Source organism: Nomascus leucogenys, chromosome 14, assembly GCF_006542625.1.
Source record: "Nomascus leucogenys isolate Asia chromosome 14, Asia_NLE_v1, whole genome shotgun sequence".
NCBI lineage: Eukaryota > Metazoa > Chordata > Mammalia > Primates > Hylobatidae > Nomascus > Nomascus leucogenys.
Genome location: NC_044394.1, coordinates 84,811,111 through 84,832,864, shown reverse-complemented (window position 1 = coordinate 84,832,864; position 21,754 = coordinate 84,811,111). Strand labels below are relative to the sequence as shown.

Genomic DNA, 21,754 nt, shown 5'->3' with positions numbered 1-21,754 from the left:
CCACCACGCCCGGCTAATTTTTTGTATTTTTAGTAGAGACAGGGTTTTACCGTTAGCCAGGATGGTCTCGATATCCTGACCTCATGATCCACCTGCCTCGGCTTCCCAAAGTGCTGGGATTACAGGCATGAGCCACCACGCCCGGCCGGAAAAAAATGATTTCTTACTAATTTTTTTTTTTTTTTTTGAGACAGAGTCTCGCTCTGTCGCCCAGATTGGAGTGCAATGGCGCGATCTCGGCTCACTGCAAGCTCTGCCTCCCGGGTTCACGCCATTCTCCTGCGTCAGCCTCTCGAGTAGCTGGGACTACAGGTGCCCGCCACCACGCCTGGCTAATTTTTTGTATTTTTAGTAGACACGGGGTTTCACCATGTTAGCCAGAATGGTCTCGATCTCCTGACCTTGTGATCCGTCCGCCTAGGCCTCCCAAAGTGCTAGGATTATAGGCATGAGCCACCACGCCCTGACTCTTACTGAATTTTTAATTTTTTTTCTTTTTGAGACGGAGTTTCACTCTTATCATCCGGGCTGGAGTGCAGTGGCACAATCTCGGCTCACTGCAACCTCTGCCTCCCAGGTTCAGGTGATTCTCCTGCCTCAGCCTCTCTAGCAGTTGGGATTACAGGTGCACGCCACCATGCCCAGCTAATTTTTTGTATTTTTAGTAGAAATGGGGTTTCACTATGTTGGCCAGGCTGGTTTAGAACTTCTGACCTCAGGCAGTCCACCCACCTCAGCCTCCCAAAGTGCTGGGATTACAGGCGTTAGCCACTGCACCCAGCTTTGTTACTAAAAAGAGAAAGAAAAATTGTCTGTAATTCCATCACCTGGATTCAACCACTTTGAACATTTTCCAGTATATCCTTGTAGGTATTTCCTGGACTTTTTAGTTAGAAAAACTTAAATCCAGCCAGGCGGGATGGCTCACGCCTGTAATCCCAGCACTTTGGGAAGCTGAGGAGGGTGGATCACGAGGTCAGGAGATCGAGACCATCCTGGCTAACGTGGTGAAACCCCATCTCTACTAAAAATACAAGAAATTAGCCGGGCATGGTGGCGGGCGCCTGTAGCCCCAGCTACTCGCTAGGCTGAGGCAGGAGAATCACTTGAACCCAGGAGGCGGAGCTTGCAGTGAGCTGAGATTGCGCCACTGCATTCCAGCCTGGGTGACAGAGCGAGACTCTGTCTCCAAAAAAAAAAAAGAGAGAGGAAAAAAAACACTTAAATCCCCAGAAGGGTTGCAAAATAGCACAACAAACATTCATATACCCTTCACCTAAGTTCAGAACTCATTGAGATTTTGTCATGTCTGAGCTCTCTCTCCCCCCAGACACTTAATTGAGTAATTCTTCAAATATGACAGTGTGACCTTAGATTCCACAGACCTGGTCTTCCTTTTTCTTTCTTTCCTTTTTTTTTTTTTTTAGATGAAGTCTCTCTCTGTCATCCAGACTGGAGTGCAATGGCACCATCTCAGTTCACTGCAACCTCCACCCTCCAGGTTTAAGCAATTCTCCTGCCTCAGCCTCCCGAGTAGCTGGGATTACATGCGTGTACCACGATGCCCGGCTAATTTTGTATTTTTAGTAGAGACGGAGTTTCCCCGTGTTGGTCAGGCTGGTCTCGAACTCCCGACCTCAGGTGGTCTGACTGCCTCAGCCTCGCAAAGTGCTGGGATTACAGGCGTGAACCACCGTGCCCAGCCTTAGAATTGTTTTCAATTAGCAGAAAAATTGACCAGGTAATACAGCCTCCCACATAGCCCTTACCCAGCCTCCCTATTGTTAACCTCCTAGTGAGCTATGGGGGGCGGGCTTTGTTACAGTTAATGAATCACAGCCAATACTGACACATTGTAATTGACTAAGGTGAGCACTTGATTTCTATTGCCTCGGTTTCACCTGCTGTCCTTTTCCTGTCCCAGGAGCCCATCCTGGACCCCACAGGACACTCAGTCCTCGGGTCTCAGGCTCCTCTCGGCTTCTCTCATGTTTGATGACCTTGGCAGTTTTGAGGAGCGCTGGCCAGGTGTTTTGGAGGGTGTCCCTCTGTGGGGATTGGTCTGATATCTTTCTCCTGGTTAGACAGGGGATATGGGTTTTAGGAGGAAGACCACAGGGTTGAAGTCCCATCCTCATCCCAGCCTATCAAGGGTGTATGCTCCCCACCTGCCAGGTCACGGGTGGGGCTGGCCTGGGTCATCTGGCTGACTTGGAGCCTGTCAGGTTTCTCCACCGTGAAGTCCCTCTGTCCACCTAGTGTCCTTTGTGGAGAAGTCGTGATTTGGAGCCCCCAAAGAAGAAGTGGGGGGTTAGGCTCCCCCTCCCTAGGGGCAGAGTGTCTGCAAAAATTATGTAGAATTCTTCTGCAAAAGAGACTTGTCTCCTCCCCCATTTATTTGTTTGTTCAATGATGTGTCTATAGCAGTGTAGATTTACGGATGTTTACACTTTGTTTTTTTGTTGGTGGTAGTTTTTTTTTTTTTTTTTGAGATGGAGTCTAGCTCTGTCACTTGGGCTGGGGTGCAGTGGCATGATCTCGACTCACTGCAACCTCCGCCTCCCAGGTTCAAGCAATTCTCCTGCCTCAGCCTCCCTAGTAGCTGGGACAACAGGTGCGTGCCACCACGCCCAGGTAATTTTTGTGTTTTCAGTAGAGACAGGGTTTCACTATGTTGACCAGGATAGTCTCGATCTCTTGATCTTATGATCCACCTGCCTCGGCCTCCCAAAGTGCTGGGATTACAGGCGTGAGCCATGGCGCCCAGCCTGTTGTTGTATTTTTGAGACGGAGTCTCGCTCTGTCACCCAGACTGAAGTGCGGTGGCATGATCTTGGCTCACTGCAACCTCTGTCTCCTGGGTTTAACTGATTCTCCAGCCTCAGCCTCCTGAGTAGCTGGGCTTATAGGTGCTGGCCACCATGCTAAGCTAATATTTGTATTTTTAGTAGAGACGTGGGTTTACCATGTTGGCCAGGCTGGTCTCGAACTCCTGATCTCAAGTGATCTGCCCGCCTCAGCTTCCCGAAGTGCTGGGATTACAGGCGTGAGCCACCGTGCCTGGCTGGGTGTTTACAGTTTGGATTATAATTCAGAGCTACGGGGGCTCTTGCGGTCTGCCGGGCTCCCCCGACATACTTCCATGAATGTGTGTGTCTGTGTCTGTGTGTGTGTGTGTGTGTGTGTAAGCACTTCCTTACTTTTTGGCACTACAAGATATTCCAGGTTCAACCTGTGTATTTGCTGACCGTGATACTGTTATATAATAAAAAATGCATACTGAGGCCAGGCGCGGTGGCCCACACTTGTAATCCAGCACTTTGGGAGGCTGAGGTGGACAGATCACGAGGTCAGGAGATACAGACCATCCTGGCTAACATGGTGAAACCTCGTCTCTACTAAAAATACAAAAAAATTAGGCTGGGCGCGGTGGCTCAAGCCTGTAATCCCAGCACTTTGGGAGACCGAGGCGGGCGGATCACGAGGTCAGGAGATCGAGACCATCCTGGCTAACACGGTGAAACCCTGTCTCTACTAAAAATACAAAAAATTAGCCGGGCGTGTTGGCGGGTGCCTGTAGTCCCAGCTACTTGGGAGGCTGAGGCAGGAGAATGGCGTGAACCCGGGAGGCGGAGCTTGCAGTGAGCCGAGATCGCGCCACTGCACTCCAGCCTGGGGGACAGAGAAAGACTCCGTCTCAAAAAAAAAAAATTAGCCGGGCTTAGTGGCACGTGCCTGTAGTCCCAGCTACTCAGGAGGCTGAGGCAGAAGAATCGCTTGAACTCGGGAGGCAGAGGTTGCAGTGAGCCAAAATCACGCCATTGCACTCCAGCCAGGGTGACAGAGCTAGACTCCGTCTCAAAAAAAAAAAAAAAAAAAAATGGGGCCGGGCGCAGTGGCTCACACTTGTAATCCCAACACTCTGGGAGGCCGAGGAGGGCGGATCACAAGGTCAGGAGAGATTGAGACCATCCTGGCTAACACAGTGAAACCCCGTCTCTACTAAAAATACAAAAACAAAATTAGCCGGGCGTGGTGGCACGTGCCTGTAGTCCCAGCTCCTCGGGAGGCTGAGGCGGGAGAATGGTGTGAACCTAGGAGGTGGAGCTTGCAGTGAGCTGAGATCGCGACAGAGCGAGACACCTTCTCAAAAAAAAAAAAAAAGAAAAAGAAAAAGAAAAAGAAATGCATACTGAATCTCTGTCCTGGGTTTCTGAGACAGAACTTCTAAGACCCTTTCAGACAGAGGCAAGAGGAGTCTTTTATTGTGGTGTTTGGTCTTTGACCCCGGTTCCTGACATAGAGCTCCTAAAACCTTTGTAATCTCCTAACTTACAGGAGCAACTGACATGGGGCTCCCAATCCCCTGGAATTTCCTGGGTGACAGGAGCGTCTTTTGTTCTAATGAGGTGACTCCTGGTGGGCTCCTGGACAGCCTTGGGGTGGAGGGTTGGTTGCAACTACTATGTGATCAGAAGAAGGGCAGAGCTTCTAGCCCCACTTGCAACCTCCAGGAGGGACAGGGGCTGAAGGCTGAGCTGATCACCAGTGACCAATGATGTAATCAGTCATGCCTACGTAATGAAGCCTCCATAAAACCCAAAAGGACAGGGTTGGGAGGTTTCTAGGTGGCGGAATGTTTGGAGGGTCCTGGAGGCTCCCTGGAGAGGCCTCCAGATGAATAGCATTGCCTCTATCTGCTGTTCATCTGGGTCCTTTGTCACACATGAGGAAACATAAATAAAGTGCTGGCAGAGCTCAGTGGCTGACACCTGTCATCCCGGCATTTTGGGAGTCTGAGGCAGGCAGATCACTTGAGCTCAGGAGTTCCAGACCAGCCTGGGCAACATAGTGAGACCCTATCTCTACAAAAAATACAAAAATTGGCTGGGCGCAGTAGGTCACACCTGTCATCCCAGCACTTTGGGAGGCCGAGGCAGGTAGGTCATTTAAGGTCAGGGGTTTGAGACCAGCCTGGCCAACATGGTAAAACTCTGTCTGTATTGAAAAAAAAAAAAAATTGGCTGGGTGCGGTGGCTCACGCCTGTAATCCCAGCACTTTGGGAGGCCGAGGCGGGTGGATCACGAGGTCAGGAGATTGAGACCATCCTGGCTAACACAGTGAAACCCCATCTCTACTAAAAATACAAAAAATTATCTGGGTGTGGTGGCAGGCACCTGTAGTCCTAGCTACTCAGGAGGCTGAGGCAGGAGAATGGCATGAACCCGGGAGGCGGAGCTTGTAGTGAGCCAAGATCACGCCACTGCACTCCAGCCTGGGCAACAGAGCAAGACTCAGTCTCAAAAAAAAAAAAAAAAATTGGCTGAGTGTGGTGGCACATGCCTGTAATCTCAGTTACTGGGGAGGCTGAGGTAAGAGAATCACTTGAACCTAGGAGACCGAGGTTGCTGTAAGCTGAGATTGCACCACTGCACTCCAGCCTGGGCAAAGAGTGAGACTCCATTTCAAAAAAAAAAAAAAAAATTAGTTGGGCATGGTGGTGCACATCTGTAATCCTAGCTACTTGGGAGGTTGAGGTGGGAGGATTGCTTGAACCCAGGAGGTTGAGGGTTCAGTGAACTGTGATTATGCCGTCACACTCCAGCCTGGGCAACACAGTGAGACCCCATCTCCAAAAGTAAATCAATAAATAATAAAACGAGGAAAATGCTTCCCTGAGTTCTGTGAGCCACACCAGCAAAGTCACCAAACTGGAGGAGGGGCCATGGGAACCTCAGTTGGCCAGAGGGTGGGTGACACCTGCTACATCTCGTCATCTGTCCTCAGGTTCCACATCCAAGTATTCAACAAACCTCGAACTGAAAATACAAAAAATACTGGCCCGGCATGGTGGGTCATGCCTGTAATCCCAGCACATTGAGAGGCTGAGGCAGGCGGATCACCTGAGGTCAGGAGTTTGAGACCAGCCAGGCCAACATGGTGAAACCCCATTTCTACTAAAAATACAAAAATTAGCCGGGGTGGTGGCAGTGGAGGCTGCTGGGCTGCAGAGTCCCCAGCTACTCAGGGCAGGGCTGTGAGGCAGAAGCAGAATGGGCCGTGAAACCCCCGGGGGAGCCCAGGAGGCTTGGCCAGGTGGAGCCAAGATCACGCCACTGCACTCCAGCCTGGTCAACAGAGCGAGACTCCTTCTCAAAAATAAAATAAAATAAAATAAATACAAAAAATAAATAAATAAAACAGTAAATAAGGCCAGGCGCAGTGGCTCATGCCTGTACATCCAGCACTGTGGGAGGCCGAGGCGGGTGGATCACCTGAAGTCAGGAGTTCGAGACCAGCCTGACCAACCAACATGGTGAAATCCCATCTCTACTAAAAATACAGAAATTAGCCAGGCCTGGTGGTATGTGCCTGTAATCCCAGCTACTCCAGAGGCTGAGGCAGGAGACTCGCTTGAACCTGGGAGGCGGAGATTGCAGTGAGCCAAGATCATGCCACTGTAGTTCAGCCTGGGTGACAGAGGGAGACTCCATCTCAAAATAATAGTAATAATAATAATAATACAAATAATACAAATTTAAAAAGCAATACTATGTAACAACTGTTTACATAGAATTTATATTCTAAATATAGGTGTTATAAGTAATCTAGAGGTGATTTAAGTCCAGAGGACGGGGTGCAGAGGTTATATGCAAATAACATGCCATTTTGTATCAGGGACTCCGGCCTTGTGGATTCTGGTGCTTGGAGGTCCTGGATCCCATCCCCCAAGGATACAAAGGGACAGCTGTACTTGGGACTGGCATCTGAAGTGGAGGACACTCTTGTGGGACTGAGACCTTATCCTGCAGGATCAGGTACTGTCTCCAGGGAGAAAGTGTTACAATGGAACAGGGTTGGAGGACGCCCAGCGGTGTCCGTGGGAGACTCGATGGAGCAGGGTTGGAGGACGCCCAGTTGGTGTCCACTGGAGACTTGCTTGGTGTTTGGGGAAAATCCCCACACACATTTTGGTGACCAGAGGTGAAGTATTCCGTGTTGGATGTTGACTGTTGAGTGTGTGAAAGCAGGGAAAACACTGTTTTTTTTCCTGTCTCAGACACCAGCCCAGCCCTGGAGTCAGCCATGTCTCCTAGGAACCTGGTTCCTTGTGTTGGGGGAATGGCATCAGAGACCAAGATATGGGAGCCAGGCACGCTTGTTGCTACTGTGGTATACATTCACAAATGTTAACAAATATTTTTATTTTTACTTGTTTATTTATTGAAGATGGGGCCTCGCTCTGTTGCCCAGGCTGGAGTACAGTGGCTTTTTTTTTTTTTTTTAGACAGCATCTCACTCTGTTGCCCAGGCTGGAGTGCAGTGGCATGATCTCAGCTCACTGCAATCTCCGCCTCCTGGGTTCAAGAGATTCTCTTGCCTCAGCCTCCTGGGTAGCTGGAATTACAGGCACACAGCACCATGCCCAGATAATTTTTCTATTTTTAGTAGAGACAGAGTTTCACCACGTTGGTCAGGCTGGTCTCAATCTCCTGACCTCGTGATTCGCCTGCCTCGGCCTCCCAAAGTGTTAGGATTACAGGCGTGAGCCACCACACCAGGCTGGCTTTTTAAGTACAGAGTTTAAATTTGTAATGTTGTCACACAGTGGAAGTTCCCTGCTTCCAGTCCCTGAATAGCAAAGGCTATGCCTCGGCCATCGCTGCTGGAAGAGACACGGCTCAGTGTCGGGTGGATGTCCTGAGTGTTTTCGCTCCAGAGAGTGAAAGGCACCAACCATCCTGGGAAAGGTGAGAAGTCAGCGTGGACAGGTTGGGATCACCATCACTGCGGAGTTACAGGCCAGCGTCCTCTTCGTGTCCTAGGGTTCGTTTTGTCCCTGGTCCTGCAGGACAGCCTGGGGTCACCGTCACTGCGGAGCTACAGGCCAGCGTCCCCTTCGTGTTCTAGGGCTCATTTTGTCCCTGGTCCTGCAGGAACACGTGGCACCGATTGACTGACCATTAGGTGAGCTGCACCTCTTTTTCTTTCGGCACAAATGTGGGAAGAAAGGGTTTATTTGTCGGTGAAATCTCTTTGGGCCCAACCCACAAGTGTCCTGTTCAGTGAGCTTGGTCCCCCCAGACACACACCACTATCCGCCCTCAGGTCCCTTTCAGCCACCTCAGAGGAGCAAACATCACGCCTGCCAGACCGCAGTGCTCAAGCCAGAGTTGGCCAAGAGCCAGCACCTCTCATGTGGCTCCCCTAGCTCTGACAGCACGGCAGGCGCCCTGTCCCAGTAAAGCCTCCCCAGACAGGGTGACAGCCAGGCCTCTTTCGGGCCCCCCAGCCCCCTCTCCCTCCCGAGCTCCGTCCTTGTGGGGAGTCCTGTCCGAGGCCCTGCCTGGAGGTCTGGCTCTGGAGGCCCCAAGGAGGAGGCCACCAGACTCCCCCAGACCCCTTCTCTCACCTCCAGCCCTTGGTCTCCACGTCTCTGACCTTGTCGTCTCCATTGGCTGCTGGGACTCCATGGATTCCCACCGGAGACCACATAGGAGTGCCCCACAAGGGGATCGCGACAGGCCACTTGGCCCTGCCTGGGGTGGCAGACACCTGCCCATGGGCACCAGTCCCGTCTGGGTGTTCTTGGGCCCAGAGAAGCCCTGACTCATTGGCACAGAGAGTCAGACCCCAGGACATGTCCCCAAGGCACAGGGTCCTACAGTCCTGGCCACTCTGGGAATGGAGCTGTGGCTGCAGGGCAGGTGTGAAGCTCAGGCTGACCTGGCCCCGTGTCCTCCTCTGACCCTTATGGTCACATTGCCTCTCTGGGCCTGTTTCTTTGTAAACTGGAGTTTTTATTTTATTTTATTTTATTTATTTATTTATTTTTATTTTTTATTTTTTAGTCAGAATCTTGCTCTGTCACCCAGGCTGGAGTGCAATGGTATGATCTCGGCTCACTGCAACCTCTGCCTCCTGGGTTCAAGCAATTCTCATGCCTCAGCCTCCCGAGTAGCTGGGACTACAGGCACCCGCCACCACCCACGCCTGGCTAATTTTTTGGTATTTTCAGTAGAGACGGAGTTTCACCGTGCTAGCCAGGATGGTCTCGATCTCCTGACCTCATGATCCACCCGCCTAGGCCTCCCAAAGTGCTGGGATTACAGGCGTGAGCCACTGCGCCCGGCCTTTTTTTTTGGTATCTTTAGTAGAGACGGGGTTTCACTATGTTGCCCAGTCTGGTCTCAAACTCCTGGCCTCAAGCAATCTGCCCACCTCGGCCTCCCAAAATGATGAGATTACAGGCATGAGCCACCGTGCCTGGCCTGTAAACTGGCGTTTATAATGAAACCCACCTTGTAGGGCTACTAGGGGATCACATGACAATTGGCATGGAATGCTTTGCTCAGAAAGCTCCACCCACAACCGTGCCCAAGGTTGGCATTGGTGTGACCTTGATATTATCAAAACTACAGAGATTCATGGGTGTGTGTGTGTGTGTGTTTTGAGACAGAGTCGTGCTCTGTCGCCCAGGCTGGAGTGCAGTGGCACAATCTCGGCTCACTGCAACCTCCACCTCCTGGGTTCAAGCAGTTCTCCTGTCACAGCCTCCCAAGTAGCTGGGATTACAGGTGTGCACCACCACACCCTGCTAATTATTGTATTTTTAGTAGAGACAGGATTTCACCATGTTGGCCAGGCTGGTCTTGAACTTCTGACATCAAGTGATCCACCAGCCTCAGCCTCCCAAAGTGCTGGGATTACAGGTGTGAGACACCGCACCTGGCCTTTTTTTTTTTTTTTTTTTGAGACAGGGTCTTGCTCTGTCACTCAGGCTGGAGTGCACTGGCGCAATCACTGCTCCCTGCAGCTGTGACTTCCCAGGCTTAAGTGATCCTCCCACCTCCGCCTCCTGAGTAGCTGGGACCAGAGGTGTACATCACTACACCCAGTTAATGTTTTAATTTTTTTTTAGAGACAGGGGTCTCCCTATGTTGCCCAGGCTGGTCTCAAACTCCTGGGCCAAAGGGATCATCTCACCCTGGCCTCCCAAAGTGCTGGGGAGACAGGCTAGAGCTTCATGTTTTTGCCCCAGGAATCCCACATCTGGGGTTTAGTCCACAGACATACTTGCCCTTATGCAACATGATGACCACACGACAAGGCTATGCACATGCACCCTTTGCACCTGCGTGTGCCACAGAGCCCTCCGCAGGCCCTGGACTGTCATGCCTGTGGCAGCTCACTGCGTGCCCTGAGATACAGTATCAAGAGGAGGAGACACCAGTGTGTGGTGTGTAGCCATCTGTGTAAAAGAAAAAAATGCATATATGTCAATGTGTGCACCTGTTTACTGGAATTTTCACAAAATGATCTCTGGGAATATCCACAAGGTAACACTGTTTGCCTTTGGAAGCAGAGCCAGGGAACCTGGGCTGTGGGGGAAATGGGCATTCACCCTCATATCTTCTGCATCTTTTGAATTTTGAACGATGTGCAGGAATGACCTATTAGAAATAAATAAAATGCAAATGTTTAAGGAATTGTCAGCTGGGTAGGAAGTGTTTTGGGTTGATAAGAGTTTTGCAACTAGGGGCTGGGAGCGGTGGCTCACGCCTGTAATTCCAGCACTTTGGGAGGCCAAGGCGGGTGGATCACCTGAGGTCGAGAGTTTGAGACCAGCCTGGCCAACATGGCGAAACCCCATCTCTACTAAAAATACAAAAATTAGCTGGGCGTGGTGGCACATGCCTGTGATTCCAGCTAGTCGGGAGGCTGAGGCAGGAGAATCACTTGAGCCCAGGAGGCAGAGGTTGCAGTGAGCCGAGATTGTGCCACTGCACTCCAGCCTGGGAGACACAGCGAGACTCCATCTCAAAAAAAAAAAATTTTTTTCTTTTCTTTTTTTTTTTTTTTTTTTTGAGACGGAGTCTAGCTCTGTTGCCCAGCCTGGAGTGTAGTGGTGCAATGCAATCTCGGCTCACTGCAACCTCTGCCTCCCGGGTTCAAGCAATTCTCCTGCCTCAGCCTCCCGAGTAGCTAGGATTACAGGTGCCTGCCACCACACCCAGCTAATTTTTTATATTTTTGGTAGAGACAGAGTTTCGTCATGTTGGCCAGGCTGGTCTCGAACCCCTGACCTCATGATCTGCCTGCCTTGGCCTCCCAAAGTGCTGGGATTACAGGTGTGAGCCACCGTGCCTGGCAAGTGTTTTGAAACTAGAGAGAACCGGGAATCGCAGGGCACTCTGAGTGCGACAAATGCGGAGTCGCTCACTTGGAAATGGCTCATCCTGTGTTATGCAAATTTCTTCCCAATAAAAAAGTAAAATAAAAAGGGACCAAGTGCAGTGGCTCACGCCTATAATCTCAACACATTGGGAGGCTGAGCAGGGAGGATTGCTTGAGCCCAGGAGTTCAAGACCAGTCTGGGCAACAAAGGGAGACTCCATCTCTACAAAAAATTAAAACAGTAGCCGGGTGTGGTGGCACATGCCTGTAATCCCAACTATCCAGGAGGCCAAAGTGGGGAAATTGCTTGAGCCCAGGAGTTCAAGGCTGCAGTGAGCTGTGATTGTGCCACTGCACTCCAGCCTGGGCAACACGATGAGATCCTGTCTCTAAATAAATGAATAAGTAAAAAGAAACGCAGCTGGCACCATCTGCCCTGGGAAGTGGGTATTTGCAGAAGGGTTGAAGGGAAGCAGGGCCCCTCCGGAAGACCCTGCTCTGAGTCTGTGCATCCAAGAAGGGGTCAGAGTTGGAGAGTCCCCATGGCCCCTCCCTGTGTCTCCCTGCTGCCCTGGGGCCAGGGAGGGGAGGCGGGGGAGGGAGAGGAGAGAGGAGAGGGAGGGAGAGGAGGGAGCGGAGGGAGAGGAGCAGGGGAGGTGTGAAGCAAATAAACACGCCGGCAGGGTGAGGTTCTTTTTTGGTCCTTTTTTTAAAATCAGTTTTAAAAAGTTACAAAACAATATTCATCATATATTCTTATTTTCCTTTTTTTTAAAAAAATTAAAGTAATAAAAAAGTCACTTTATAAAATAATATAAAAGGGCTTGATGGGTGGGGCCAGGTGGGGGCTGAGCTGGTGGACTGAGGAATCCAGTGCTTCTCTTCTGGCTACCCCTCTTCGTTGGGAAGGACCCCCAGGCCACAGCTGGGGATGACAGCAGGTCCCTTGTCTCTGGCTGGGCTGTGGGAGAGGGGCAGGGAAAGCCGGGGCAGGAGGGCAGTGGGCAGACCCAGACAGGGGGACGGCTGGGGCCCTGTCCTGAAGAGATGGGAGGGCCTGCTGGTGGGGGGTGAGGTGGCACTGGGGCAGCGGGTGTCTGGGCCCCTCAGTGCTGGCTCCTCCTCCGGACAGTCCGCCTAGCTTCCGTTGCTCAGCATCCCCAGCAGCTCACTGGGCTCCAGTCCCTGCGGCTGGGCCACCGTCTGCATGTCAAAGCCCATGTGCATGAGGAACTGGGCCACGTTCATCTCTTGCCCCGTGAACTGGTCTCGGACGGTGGGGCATGAGGGGTTGCAGTGGGGCCAGGGGCAGCTGTCCACCAGGTGGACGGGGCAGCCCTTGAGGGGGGTCTTGCTGGCCTTGTGGCTGTCATGGAGGCTCCTGTCCCAGCAGTGCAGTGCTCGGGGCAGTGACGTCCCCTTCACCTGGACATCCGTCCAGTGGCTGCAGAGGAAAACCGGGGGGGGGGGGGGGGCGGGTCATGTGGGGAGTGGCATCAACACTGAGGCAGCTGTTGTTGTTTTTTTTTGAGACCAGCCATGGCACGATCTCGGCTCACTGCAACCTCCGCCTCCCAGGTTCAAGCAATTCTCCTGCCTCAGCCTCCCAAGTAGCTGGGATTACAGGCGTGTGCCACCAAGACTGGCTAATTTTTGTATTTTTAGTAGAGATGGGGTTTCACTATGTTGGCCAAGCTGGTCTCGAACTGACCTCAGGTGATCTGCCCCCATTGGCCTCCCAAAGTGTTGAGATAACAGGCGTGAGCCACCATATCTAGCCTGGTTTTTTTTTTTTTTTTTTTTTGAGACAAGGCCTCCCTCTGCCTCTCAGGCTAGAATGCAATGGTGTGATCACTGCTCACTGCAGCCTCAACCTCCTGAGTTCAAGTGATCCTCCCACCTCAGCCTCCTGAGTAGCCAGGATTACCGGTGTGAGCCACTGCTCAGCCTGAGTCTTTTTTTTTTTTTCCGAGATGGAGTTTCACTCTTGTTGCCCCCAGGATGGAGTGCAATGTTGCAATCTCAGCTCACTATAACCTCCGTCTCCTGGGTTCAAGCGATTCTTCTGCCTCAGCCTCCCGAGTAGCTGGATTACAGGCACCCGCCACCACACCCAGCTAATTGTATTTTTAGTAGAGACAGGGTTTCACTATATTGGCCAGGCTGGTCTCGAACTCCTGACCTCAGGTGATCCACCCGCCTCAACCTCCCAAAGTGCTGGGATTACAGGCGTCAGCCACCGCACCCAGCCCAGGGCTGAGTCTTAATTCTTGCCATACAGCTGTTGGTACAAGTGGCTCTGGCACCCCTACAAGGAAATCCCACCCCTAGAAGCGCCAAGAAGAGGCCCGTGGGAGGCCAAGTGCGGTTGAGGAGCCTGTGGACTTTTGAAGTTGATGTCATGGACGCAAGTTGCCCGGGGCAGGGAAACTGACCTCCGGATGATGATCTCATGGGAGAGGCAGGCGGGGGCAAAGCTGGCTCTGTTGGAGAGGAGACAGTGGCTCGTGAACTCCCCACTCCCTCAGCCCCTTTTCCACCCCCACTCCCCTAGAGCTGTCCCCCGCCTGGCCATCGCCCCTTCCTGTTGCTGTGGCTGCCAGCTGCTCCTCTGGCCTGGGCCTCCCCCTATTTGGCCAGCTCCCTGCTGACCCTTCTCCCTTTGTGCCTCAAATCCCTGCTCAGAGTCCACCTCTTCCAGGCAGGCCCTCCCAGGTGACGGCAGGAGGCTGCCCTAGACAGGCAAATATTCTGCTACTATCCAGAACTCTATTTTTATTTTATTTTGAGTTGGGGTCTGGCTCTATCGCCCCAGCTGGAGTGTAGTGGTACAATCGAAGCTTGCTTGCCTCCCACAGGCAGGGTTAGCTCACTGTAACCTTGAACTCCTGGGCTCAAGGGATCCTCCTGCCTCAGCCTCCTGAGTAGCTGGGATTACAGGTGATGCCACCATGCCTGGATAATTTTTGTATGTGCAGTACAGACAGGGTTTCACCATGTTGCCCAGGCTGGTCTTGGACTCCTGGCCTCCAGCAATCCTGCTGCCTTGGCCTCCCAAAGGGGTGGGATTATAGGCGTGAGCCAGTATGCCAGGCCCAAGACCTCTCTCTCTCTGTGTGTGTGATATATACACATATATATGTATTTTTTGAGACAAGAGTCTTACTCCATCGCACAGGCTGGAGTGCAGTGGCACGATCTCAGCTCACTGCAACCTCCACCTCCCGGTTCAAGTGATTCTCTCGCCTCAGCCTCTTAATTAGCTGGGATTACAGGCGCCCGCCACTACACCGGACTAATTTTTGTATATTTTGTGGAGATGGGGTTTTGCCATGTTGGCCAGGCTGGTCTCGCACTCCTGACCTCAGGTGATCCACCTGCATGGGCCTCCCAAAGTGCTGGGATTATAGATGTGAGTCACCGCGCCCAGCCTACAAGACCACTATTTTTTTTGTTTTGTTTTTTTTCTTCTTTTGTTTTTTTAGGACCTCTATTTTTAAATAAAGAGGGAGCTACCCGGCGTGGGGCTCCCGGGGCCCACACACTCACGGCACGTCCTTGAGCGTGTGGCGCAGCTCGCGGCCGAGGTTCTGGATATACAACCGCAGGCCCTCCTGCACCGGCTGCCCCGTCAGGTGCACGTTGTCCACCGTCAGCTGTGCCTCGTCAAACAGCCACTGTACCACGAACACGGGGCCTGCGGGCGGTGGGGCTCAGTTCGGCCTCCCCATGACTCCCGCTGCTGCCCCCCACCCTAGGCTCAGAGCTCAGTACCCCCAGACCCCTGCAGTGCCCCCCACCCCAGGCTCAGAGCTCAGCACCCCCAGGTCCCCGCTGCTGCCCCCGACCCCAGGCAGAGCTCAGCACCCTCCCAGGCCCCCTGCAGTGCTGCTGAGGCTCACAGGCCAGCTAGCCTTGGCCCAACTCTCCCCAGGGGTGTCAGTCATAAGCCCCCACAGAATGTGGCTTCCTTCTTTCAAACCAGCCTTTTTATAATCCATAGGTTCATAACTAAATAAATAAACTGCCTTTCCTTGAAGAAAGGCTCTTGTTAATCCTTCCATGACCTTGGCCTGGTTCTCAGCGACTCCACTTTCACCGAAATATGGTGATGATGCCCTTGCATATAACCTCACCATTCCTCAGAGCGTGGGGCTGGGGAGGAACTAGCCCGGGGCCCCGCAGCAGGGAGGGGCAGCACCGGGATGAGCTCCAAAGCACACTAGCCACCGGTATAGACAGGGTGACCACCTGTCCCACTTTGCCTGGGACTGGGGGGTGTCAGTGCTGAGGGCAGGCAAGTCCCAGGCATGCCGCAGCGACTAGGCCCCCTGGCACACAGCCGGCTTCCTCCCTGGTCCAGGGCAGTGGTCTCCAAGCCCAGCCCAGGAGACTGGAGTCCATGCTGGATTTTCAGAAGCAAGGAAGCGTGGCCGCCCCTGCTGCCCTGTGTGCTCTGCACTGCCGCCCACTCACAGCGCAGAGTCGGGTAGACCTTGTAGCCAAAGAAGCAGTTCCACTCCTCGCCCTCCTGGAACTGGCGTCGGCAGCGCTCTGGGACCACCCCGTTCCAGTACCTGGAGCCACAGCCACAGGTTAGGCTGCCGTGGGCCTCGTGCCCCAGAGCCCCCCACCCACAGATGCCACTCCACCCAGGCCCTTTTGGGGCAGAGCTGCATCAAGAGGACGGGCCCTCTCCGCTGGGGCACCTGATGCCACGGCGGATGGCCTCCGTGGGCGCACACGTGATGGTGTCGACGCAGTCTGTGTGGCGATACTGCTTGTTGTCCAGGAACCAGCCGGAGTCAGCCAGGCCTCGCACCTGGATGGCCGGGTAGCCCAGCTCCTCCAGCTGCTCAGCCACACGGTCCACATTCAGCAGCACCCCGGTTCCCCCCGCGCTGCAAGGAGGGCCAAACGTGAGGCCAGGTGGCTGGGGAGAGGCACTCACCTCCCCCGAGTTTGCTCAGCGTCAGCCCGTGCCCCGAGGGGGGCAGGAGTCCTGATGCATTCTGAACTGCGGATGCATTCTGCATTCTCTTTTCAGGTGCAAGACCCATGGCCGCCCCCTCCAGAGCAGGCCAGGGTTCAGGTTGGCAGGCCACATTTCCCTGACACAGCCAGGCTCTCCCCTTCCTCCTCCCCTTCCTCTGTCTGTCTCTTTACCTCGGTTTCCTTATCTGAAAATGAAGATAAACTATGTGGCCTCAGGCCCCTTCACCTGTTCCCCATATGTCCCCTGGGTCTCCTGTATGCCTGCTGGGATACAAGGACCCACAGGGGTGATCCTCACCTACTAGGCCCTGGAGAAGGGGCATTAGTCCATGGCCAACCCCTAAGCAACGACTAAGGTCCCTGCAGCCCAAACCTTCCCCTATATCCAACAACCATGGCGTCCAGAAGCATCCTCTGGACAGCATCCGGTTACCCAGCACTCTGAAGCCAGGCCTCAGAGACATCCCCAATGATGCGGGTTCTCCCAGCTCCAGCCTCTCACCCTCCTAGCCACCTGCCAAGATCTGCACAGGCTCCACTCCATCCTCGCCTCCCATACACCCCCACCCCACACCCCTTCCATTCGCCCTGCACACCGTCCTCGCCCCTCACCTCCAGCCCTGCCATGCCCTGCCCACCTGCTCCCGGCCAGCAGCAGCACCTTGGCCCCGCTCAGCCCTCTGCCCAGAAGCTCCCGCACCACCTCCTGGATGATGAGGGCACCCATGAAGGCGTACTCGTCTGCAAGAGGGAGGGAGTGGCCTCAGGTAGGGACCTGGGCAGAGAGAACCACCTCCTACCCCAGAATGGCTGGCAGTGGAGTTCTTGCCCCGCTAGGGGACTGGGAGGAATCTTCTGAGAAGGGGTCAGGGGCTGGGGTGGACTGGAGGAAGGTGGGTGCACCAGGCCATGCTGGGGCCTCCTCCCCAGGGAATATTCAGAAATAAGGATCCCCTACAGTCGTGGACAAGCGGGCAGTGGGTGCATGGGGCAGGCACCCTGGGACATACTGTCAAGGGCTTTGAAAGCACGACAAGGCTGAGAGTCAGCTTTTCCCCAGAAACCCCCCCGTCCTGCCTCATCCCTGTCCTGCCGTCCCGCCTCGTCCCTGCCCTGCCGGGCCCTGGGAAGGCCGAGACTCACTCTTCTCAGACTTGGATGAAGCCCCGCTCCAAACATCACTGGAGCAGTAGGGGATGAAGCTGCAACGCAGAACAGAGTGAGCCTGTCACAGCGCCTGCTGCCCGGCAGCCTCCAGAAAGGACCCCCAGGACAGGACCCCCAGAAAAGATCATCCCAGGACAGGATTCCCCTGGAAGGACCATCCCAGAATAGAACTTCCCCTCAAGAAAGACCTCCAGGATAAGACCCCCCAGGAAAGACCAACCCAGGACAGGAACCCCCCCAGGAAAGAAGGACCATCCCAGGATAGACCCCCCCACAAGGAAGGACCAACCTAGGACAGGATCCCCCCGGGAAGGACCATCCCAGGAGAGGACCCTGCCAGGAAGGACCATCTCAGGATAGACCCCTCCCCGCCAGGAAGGACCATCCCAGGACAGGGCCCCCTCCCCACCACGGAAGAAACACCTCCAGAACCCCTCTAGGACAGAACCTCCCCAGAAGAACCGTCCACAGCAGGACCCCCAGGAAAGACCATTTCAGAATATGACCCCCCAAGGAAAGACCCCCAGGAAGAACCACCCTCCAGGCAGGACTCCCAGGCAAGACCCTGCACCCCCTTACACCATGTTTGCGTTCCACCAGTAGGGGTTCTCCTCCGGCTGTGAGGACAGGATCCCTGTGCCTGGGGACACAGAGGTGGTGGGTCTTTCTAGTGGGAGGAGGCTGTGTAGGGACGGGTCTGGGAACCCTGGTGAGGAGTTGGGGCTCCTACTTGGCCCCAGCAAGGGAGGTGTGCTGGTGTTGCTGGCCCGAACCAAGGTTGCCGGGAAAGTGGAGGACAGTTGGGTTTAGTTACCCCCGGGAAGCCACCATGGCCACGGTGCCCCGCTAGCCTGGACACCAGGTCTGACCTTGACTTCAACCCCTTGCCCTGCTTTGACCCCGGGGAGGGCCAGAGCCGCTGGCTAAGCGCCTGAATGCTAATGTGGAATGGGCCCCAAAAAGCGAGAGTGAAAGGCGCCCCTTCCTCTTAGGAAACCCGGGCGCCGGGCTGGGCATGATGTGCGGGGTGGGGGCCTCGCTGGGGCTCCAGGACGCGGGCGCGGCTTCCTCCCGGGCCTCACGTCGAGACCGCCTTCCCCAGGGCTCGCCGCTGACCTGTGCGAGTGCGCGGCCAGTCCCGGGAGCTCATGAGGCGCCGCATGGTGTCGTATCTGGAGTCGCAGTTCTCGCGGTTGAAGCAGTACCAGCCGCCTGCGGACACCACTACCGCTCAGGCCCGCGCGGAGAGACCCCCAGCCTCCCCCCGCCTCGGCCCCCGACGCACCTTCCAGGAAGAGGAGCCACCGTCGACTGCCCCTGGACTCCTTCAGGTAGTAGCTGCGGGGAGAACGCACCGCGGGGGGTCGGCCAGGGCTACAGACCCGCCGCGCCCTGCGCGCCCGACTCTGGCGGAGGGAACGCGCCACCTGTTCCGGCCGCGCGCGACGGTCGCACGGGGGCGCCCTCGGCCAGGCCCACGCGGAGCTCAGGGACGGCGGCCGTCCCGAGAGGTGGCGCTCGCGGGGCGGGGAACGGGCCGCGCGGGGCTGTGGTCCGTGGAAAATCCCCACGTTCCGCCCGGCGCGGGTCCCGCTATCACCTCGGCACGGGCGGCGGTCCTCCTGGGGCGCGCGGCGGCGCTTGAAGCGTGAAACGCGTCCGCACTGAAGGAGCGCGCTTGGCGGGGGAACGGGACGCTGCGGGGAGCGCGGGAGGCGCGGACCGCACCGACCCGGCCGGGGAGCCTTCCTGCCGAGCCCCGACCCCACGCCCAGGTCTCCCGCTGTCCCCGGCTGTCCTCGGCCTGTTGAGCGCGTGGGCGCCCCCGCCGCTCCCCGAACCCCGGCCTCACGTCTTTTATCTACTTCGGGGCTGCGGGGAGGTGGGCAGCAGGCCTATCCCCGCCCTCCGGTGTCGCCGGTTCCCGCTGGAGCCAGGCGCGCTCTCGGGCTGCCATCTCCCCGCCCCGGGACCGAAGGACGCCAGCAGAGCGGCTGGGCCCAGAGGCCGAGGGGTCAGTGCCCGAGCTGGCCCGGGACCAGCCCTTCCAGCGCCGCTCCGCTCCCCACGCAGAGAGTCACCGAGCCGGGCCCTCCTCGGGGCCAGGATCGCGGGGCGCCCGACGGAAGCCCTTTCTCCCTGGGGAGAGAACAGCCGCGGCCCGCAGGGAAGGTCCAGCCGGAGACCGGGCGCGTCGGGCGGGGCGGGGAGGCGCGGGGCGCGGGCCTTACCCGGCGGGGCTGCCGTCGTTGCAGGTCACCGAGGTGTTGAGCAGGAGGTGCAGGCGCAGGTCCTCGTTGAGCTGCTGCGCGGAGCAGGGGTACAGGGACTGCGCCAGGCTCTTGACCTGCGCCATGAAGCTGTCCATGTTGCCCTCCACGGCCGTGAAGTCCAGCGGGAAGCTCTCCACGGGCTGTCCGGCCGCCGGCGCCGCCTCGGTCCGCGGGGGAGGAGGCGGCTGCTGACCCCGGCGCCGCCAGGTCTTCTTGCCCTCGCTGCCCCCAGCGCAGTGCAGCAGGCCCAGCAGCAGCAGCACGCGCACCCCTCGGCCCATGGCCGCGTCCACCTGCGGGGAGCGGGCGGCCTTGAGGTGGCGGCGGCGGGGGATGCCCGGCCGGGGGTGCCGGGCCGGGGGTGCCAGGAGCACTGGCCGCTCCTGCTCCCTCGCCCCCGCTCCCGCCCGCCGGGCCTGGCGGAGAAGGCGCGCGCGGCTGGGCGTCGAGGCGCTCGGGGCCGGGTGCCGTCGGCCTCCGCAGCTGGGGCTCCGTGCCCGGCCGTCCGAGGGCAGCGCAGAGTCTGGGTGCGCTGGCTGCGGCCCGCGCCAATGAGCGGCGGGGGCCGAGGCTGGGCTTATTTGCGGGGGCCGCGGCGGCCCGGGTGCCCGCGCGTTAGATGTGCCGCCGCCGCCGCCTGGGCTCGGCGGAGGGGGGAGGGGGCCGCGCTCGCTCTTTTCTTGGCGGAGGCATCGCCTTTTCTTCCCAAACCGCAAGCCTGACGGAGGGGCCTGGACTACCCCGCCGCGGCCGCCGGAGGCGCTCCCGGCCCGGCTCCGTGGGGGGGCAGCGCGGCCGGGCGGCCCCGGCGGCTCCATTCACCGCGGCCAGCCCGGCGCCGCCGCCCCCGCCCCCGGGGCAGCTGGAGGGGCGGCGGCGACGGGGAGGGGCGAGGCTTTTCCGCGCCGGCGGGTGGGGGGGGCGGGGAACTCCGCCCGCGGCGCAGCTGGCCGCACCCGACGGGCTGGGGGCGCGTAGCGGGCGCGCTCACCTGGAGCCGCCAGTGTCCCTCCCATCCCCCAGTGCCCAGGCCCAGAGCAGGCCGTGGAGGACTCGGACCCCGGCCCGCATCTCCCCACCTCGCGCAGCCCTGGGGCCCCGCTCTCACCGCGGGCGGCCCAGTGGCCCCGTCCTCTCAGCGCCCCTGGCCCTGCGCCGTCCCGCTGGTGCGCCCTGCTCGGCTGCGCTCCCCCTCTGGCGCTGGCGCGGAGCCGCCAGGGACTTTTATCCAGCAGGGCCCCCCGGGATCAAAGCGGCGGCGGACACAGGGCTTCGAGCCGAGGGCCCGGCAGCAGCGGCGCCGGGGCCTCCTGGAGAAGCGGACAGGTGGGGCGCGAGGTCCTGGCTCCCTCGGAGACCTGCGGGAGGGACCGCGAGCCCCAGCAAGGCACCGCAGGGGAGTCGCCCGGTTCCGGGGCGCTCCTGCTGGCGCTGGGGTCAGAGAAGCAGCTACGACTTAAGGAGATCACGGGGCCAGAGGTGAGGTCCTGGATCTCCGCCCGCCCCAGCCTGGCTGCTGGCCCCTTGTCGAGGACCCCCAAGAACCTGCCCCAGCCGCCACTGGGGGAGGAAGCCAAGGGTCCAGTGGCTGCCCTCTAGGCCTCTGCTTGGGGCCCTTCATGCCACGAAGAGCACCTGCTCCATGCTTCACCTTGGAGAGCACCCCTGTCCCCTCCCGAGGCTCCGGGCAGTGGGGTTAGAACAAGGCTCCTGTGGGAAATCAGTACTGGAGCAGGGTGAACAGGAGGGGTTCAGGAGTCTTCCTGCTGGGGTGGGTGGGGGTGGGATGGACAAAGGAAAGGAAAGGACATACGCAGGGCCAGCGGGGCCGGGCAGACTTTCTCCTTCACCCTCCGGTCTGCAGCCTGTTGGGCGCCATGACACCCATTTTAAAGACAGGAAACAGGTCTTACGTTTCAGGACAAGGATCTAGACGCAAGCAGAGCTTCCAGAGCCCCTCCTAATTCAGGACAGTGGAGAGCCTACGGCACCACGTGGGGCAGGAGAGCAGAGGCGCAGGGCCGTGCCTGCAGCTAGGATGCCCCGTGAGCCGCCGGCTGGGGCCCTGTGGACGTCCTCCTTGCCAGCCCCGGGCTGAGTGAGGAGCTTAGGGAGAAAGTCCCAGCGCCACCTGCACCTG

At 57.0% G+C, this 21,754-nt stretch overlaps 1 protein-coding gene across 1 annotated transcript; it reads right to left on the bottom strand.

The window, feature by feature from the left end:
- Window positions 1–11,864: 11,864 nt before the first annotated feature.
- On the bottom strand, window positions 11,865–20,161 carry NOTUM (notum, palmitoleoyl-protein carboxylesterase). Its single transcript, XM_030827907.1, has 11 exons — window positions 19,573–20,161; window positions 18,627–18,679; window positions 18,458–18,553; window positions 17,921–17,981; window positions 17,318–17,376; window positions 16,813–16,915; window positions 15,889–16,080; window positions 15,656–15,756; window positions 14,729–14,876; window positions 13,615–13,662; window positions 11,865–12,623 (listed from the first exon to the last, which is right to left on the bottom strand). Exons 1-11 carry the CDS (start codon window positions 19,893–19,895, stop codon window positions 12,317–12,319), a joined length of 1,491 nt encoding a protein of 496 aa, XP_030683767.1. The 5' UTR covers window positions 19,896–20,161; the 3' UTR covers window positions 11,865–12,316.
- Between the last annotated feature and the right edge of the window lie 1,593 nt (window positions 20,162–21,754).

Excerpts from the sequence above, each read along its gene's own strand:
- NOTUM (XM_030827907.1), bottom strand. The coding sequence starts at position 19,895 with ATGGGCCGAGGGGTGCGCGTGCTGCTGCTGCTGGGCCTGCTGCACTGC. Across the intron at positions 18,680-19,572 it reads AACGACGGCAGCCCCGCCGG|CTACTACCTGAAGGAGTCCA; the intron begins GTAAGGCCCGCG and ends TTCTCCCCGCAG. Across the intron at positions 13,663-14,728 it reads CACACGCTCAAGGACGTGCC|AGCCAGCTTTGCCCCCGCCT; the intron begins GTGAGTGTGTGG and ends CCTCTCCAACAG.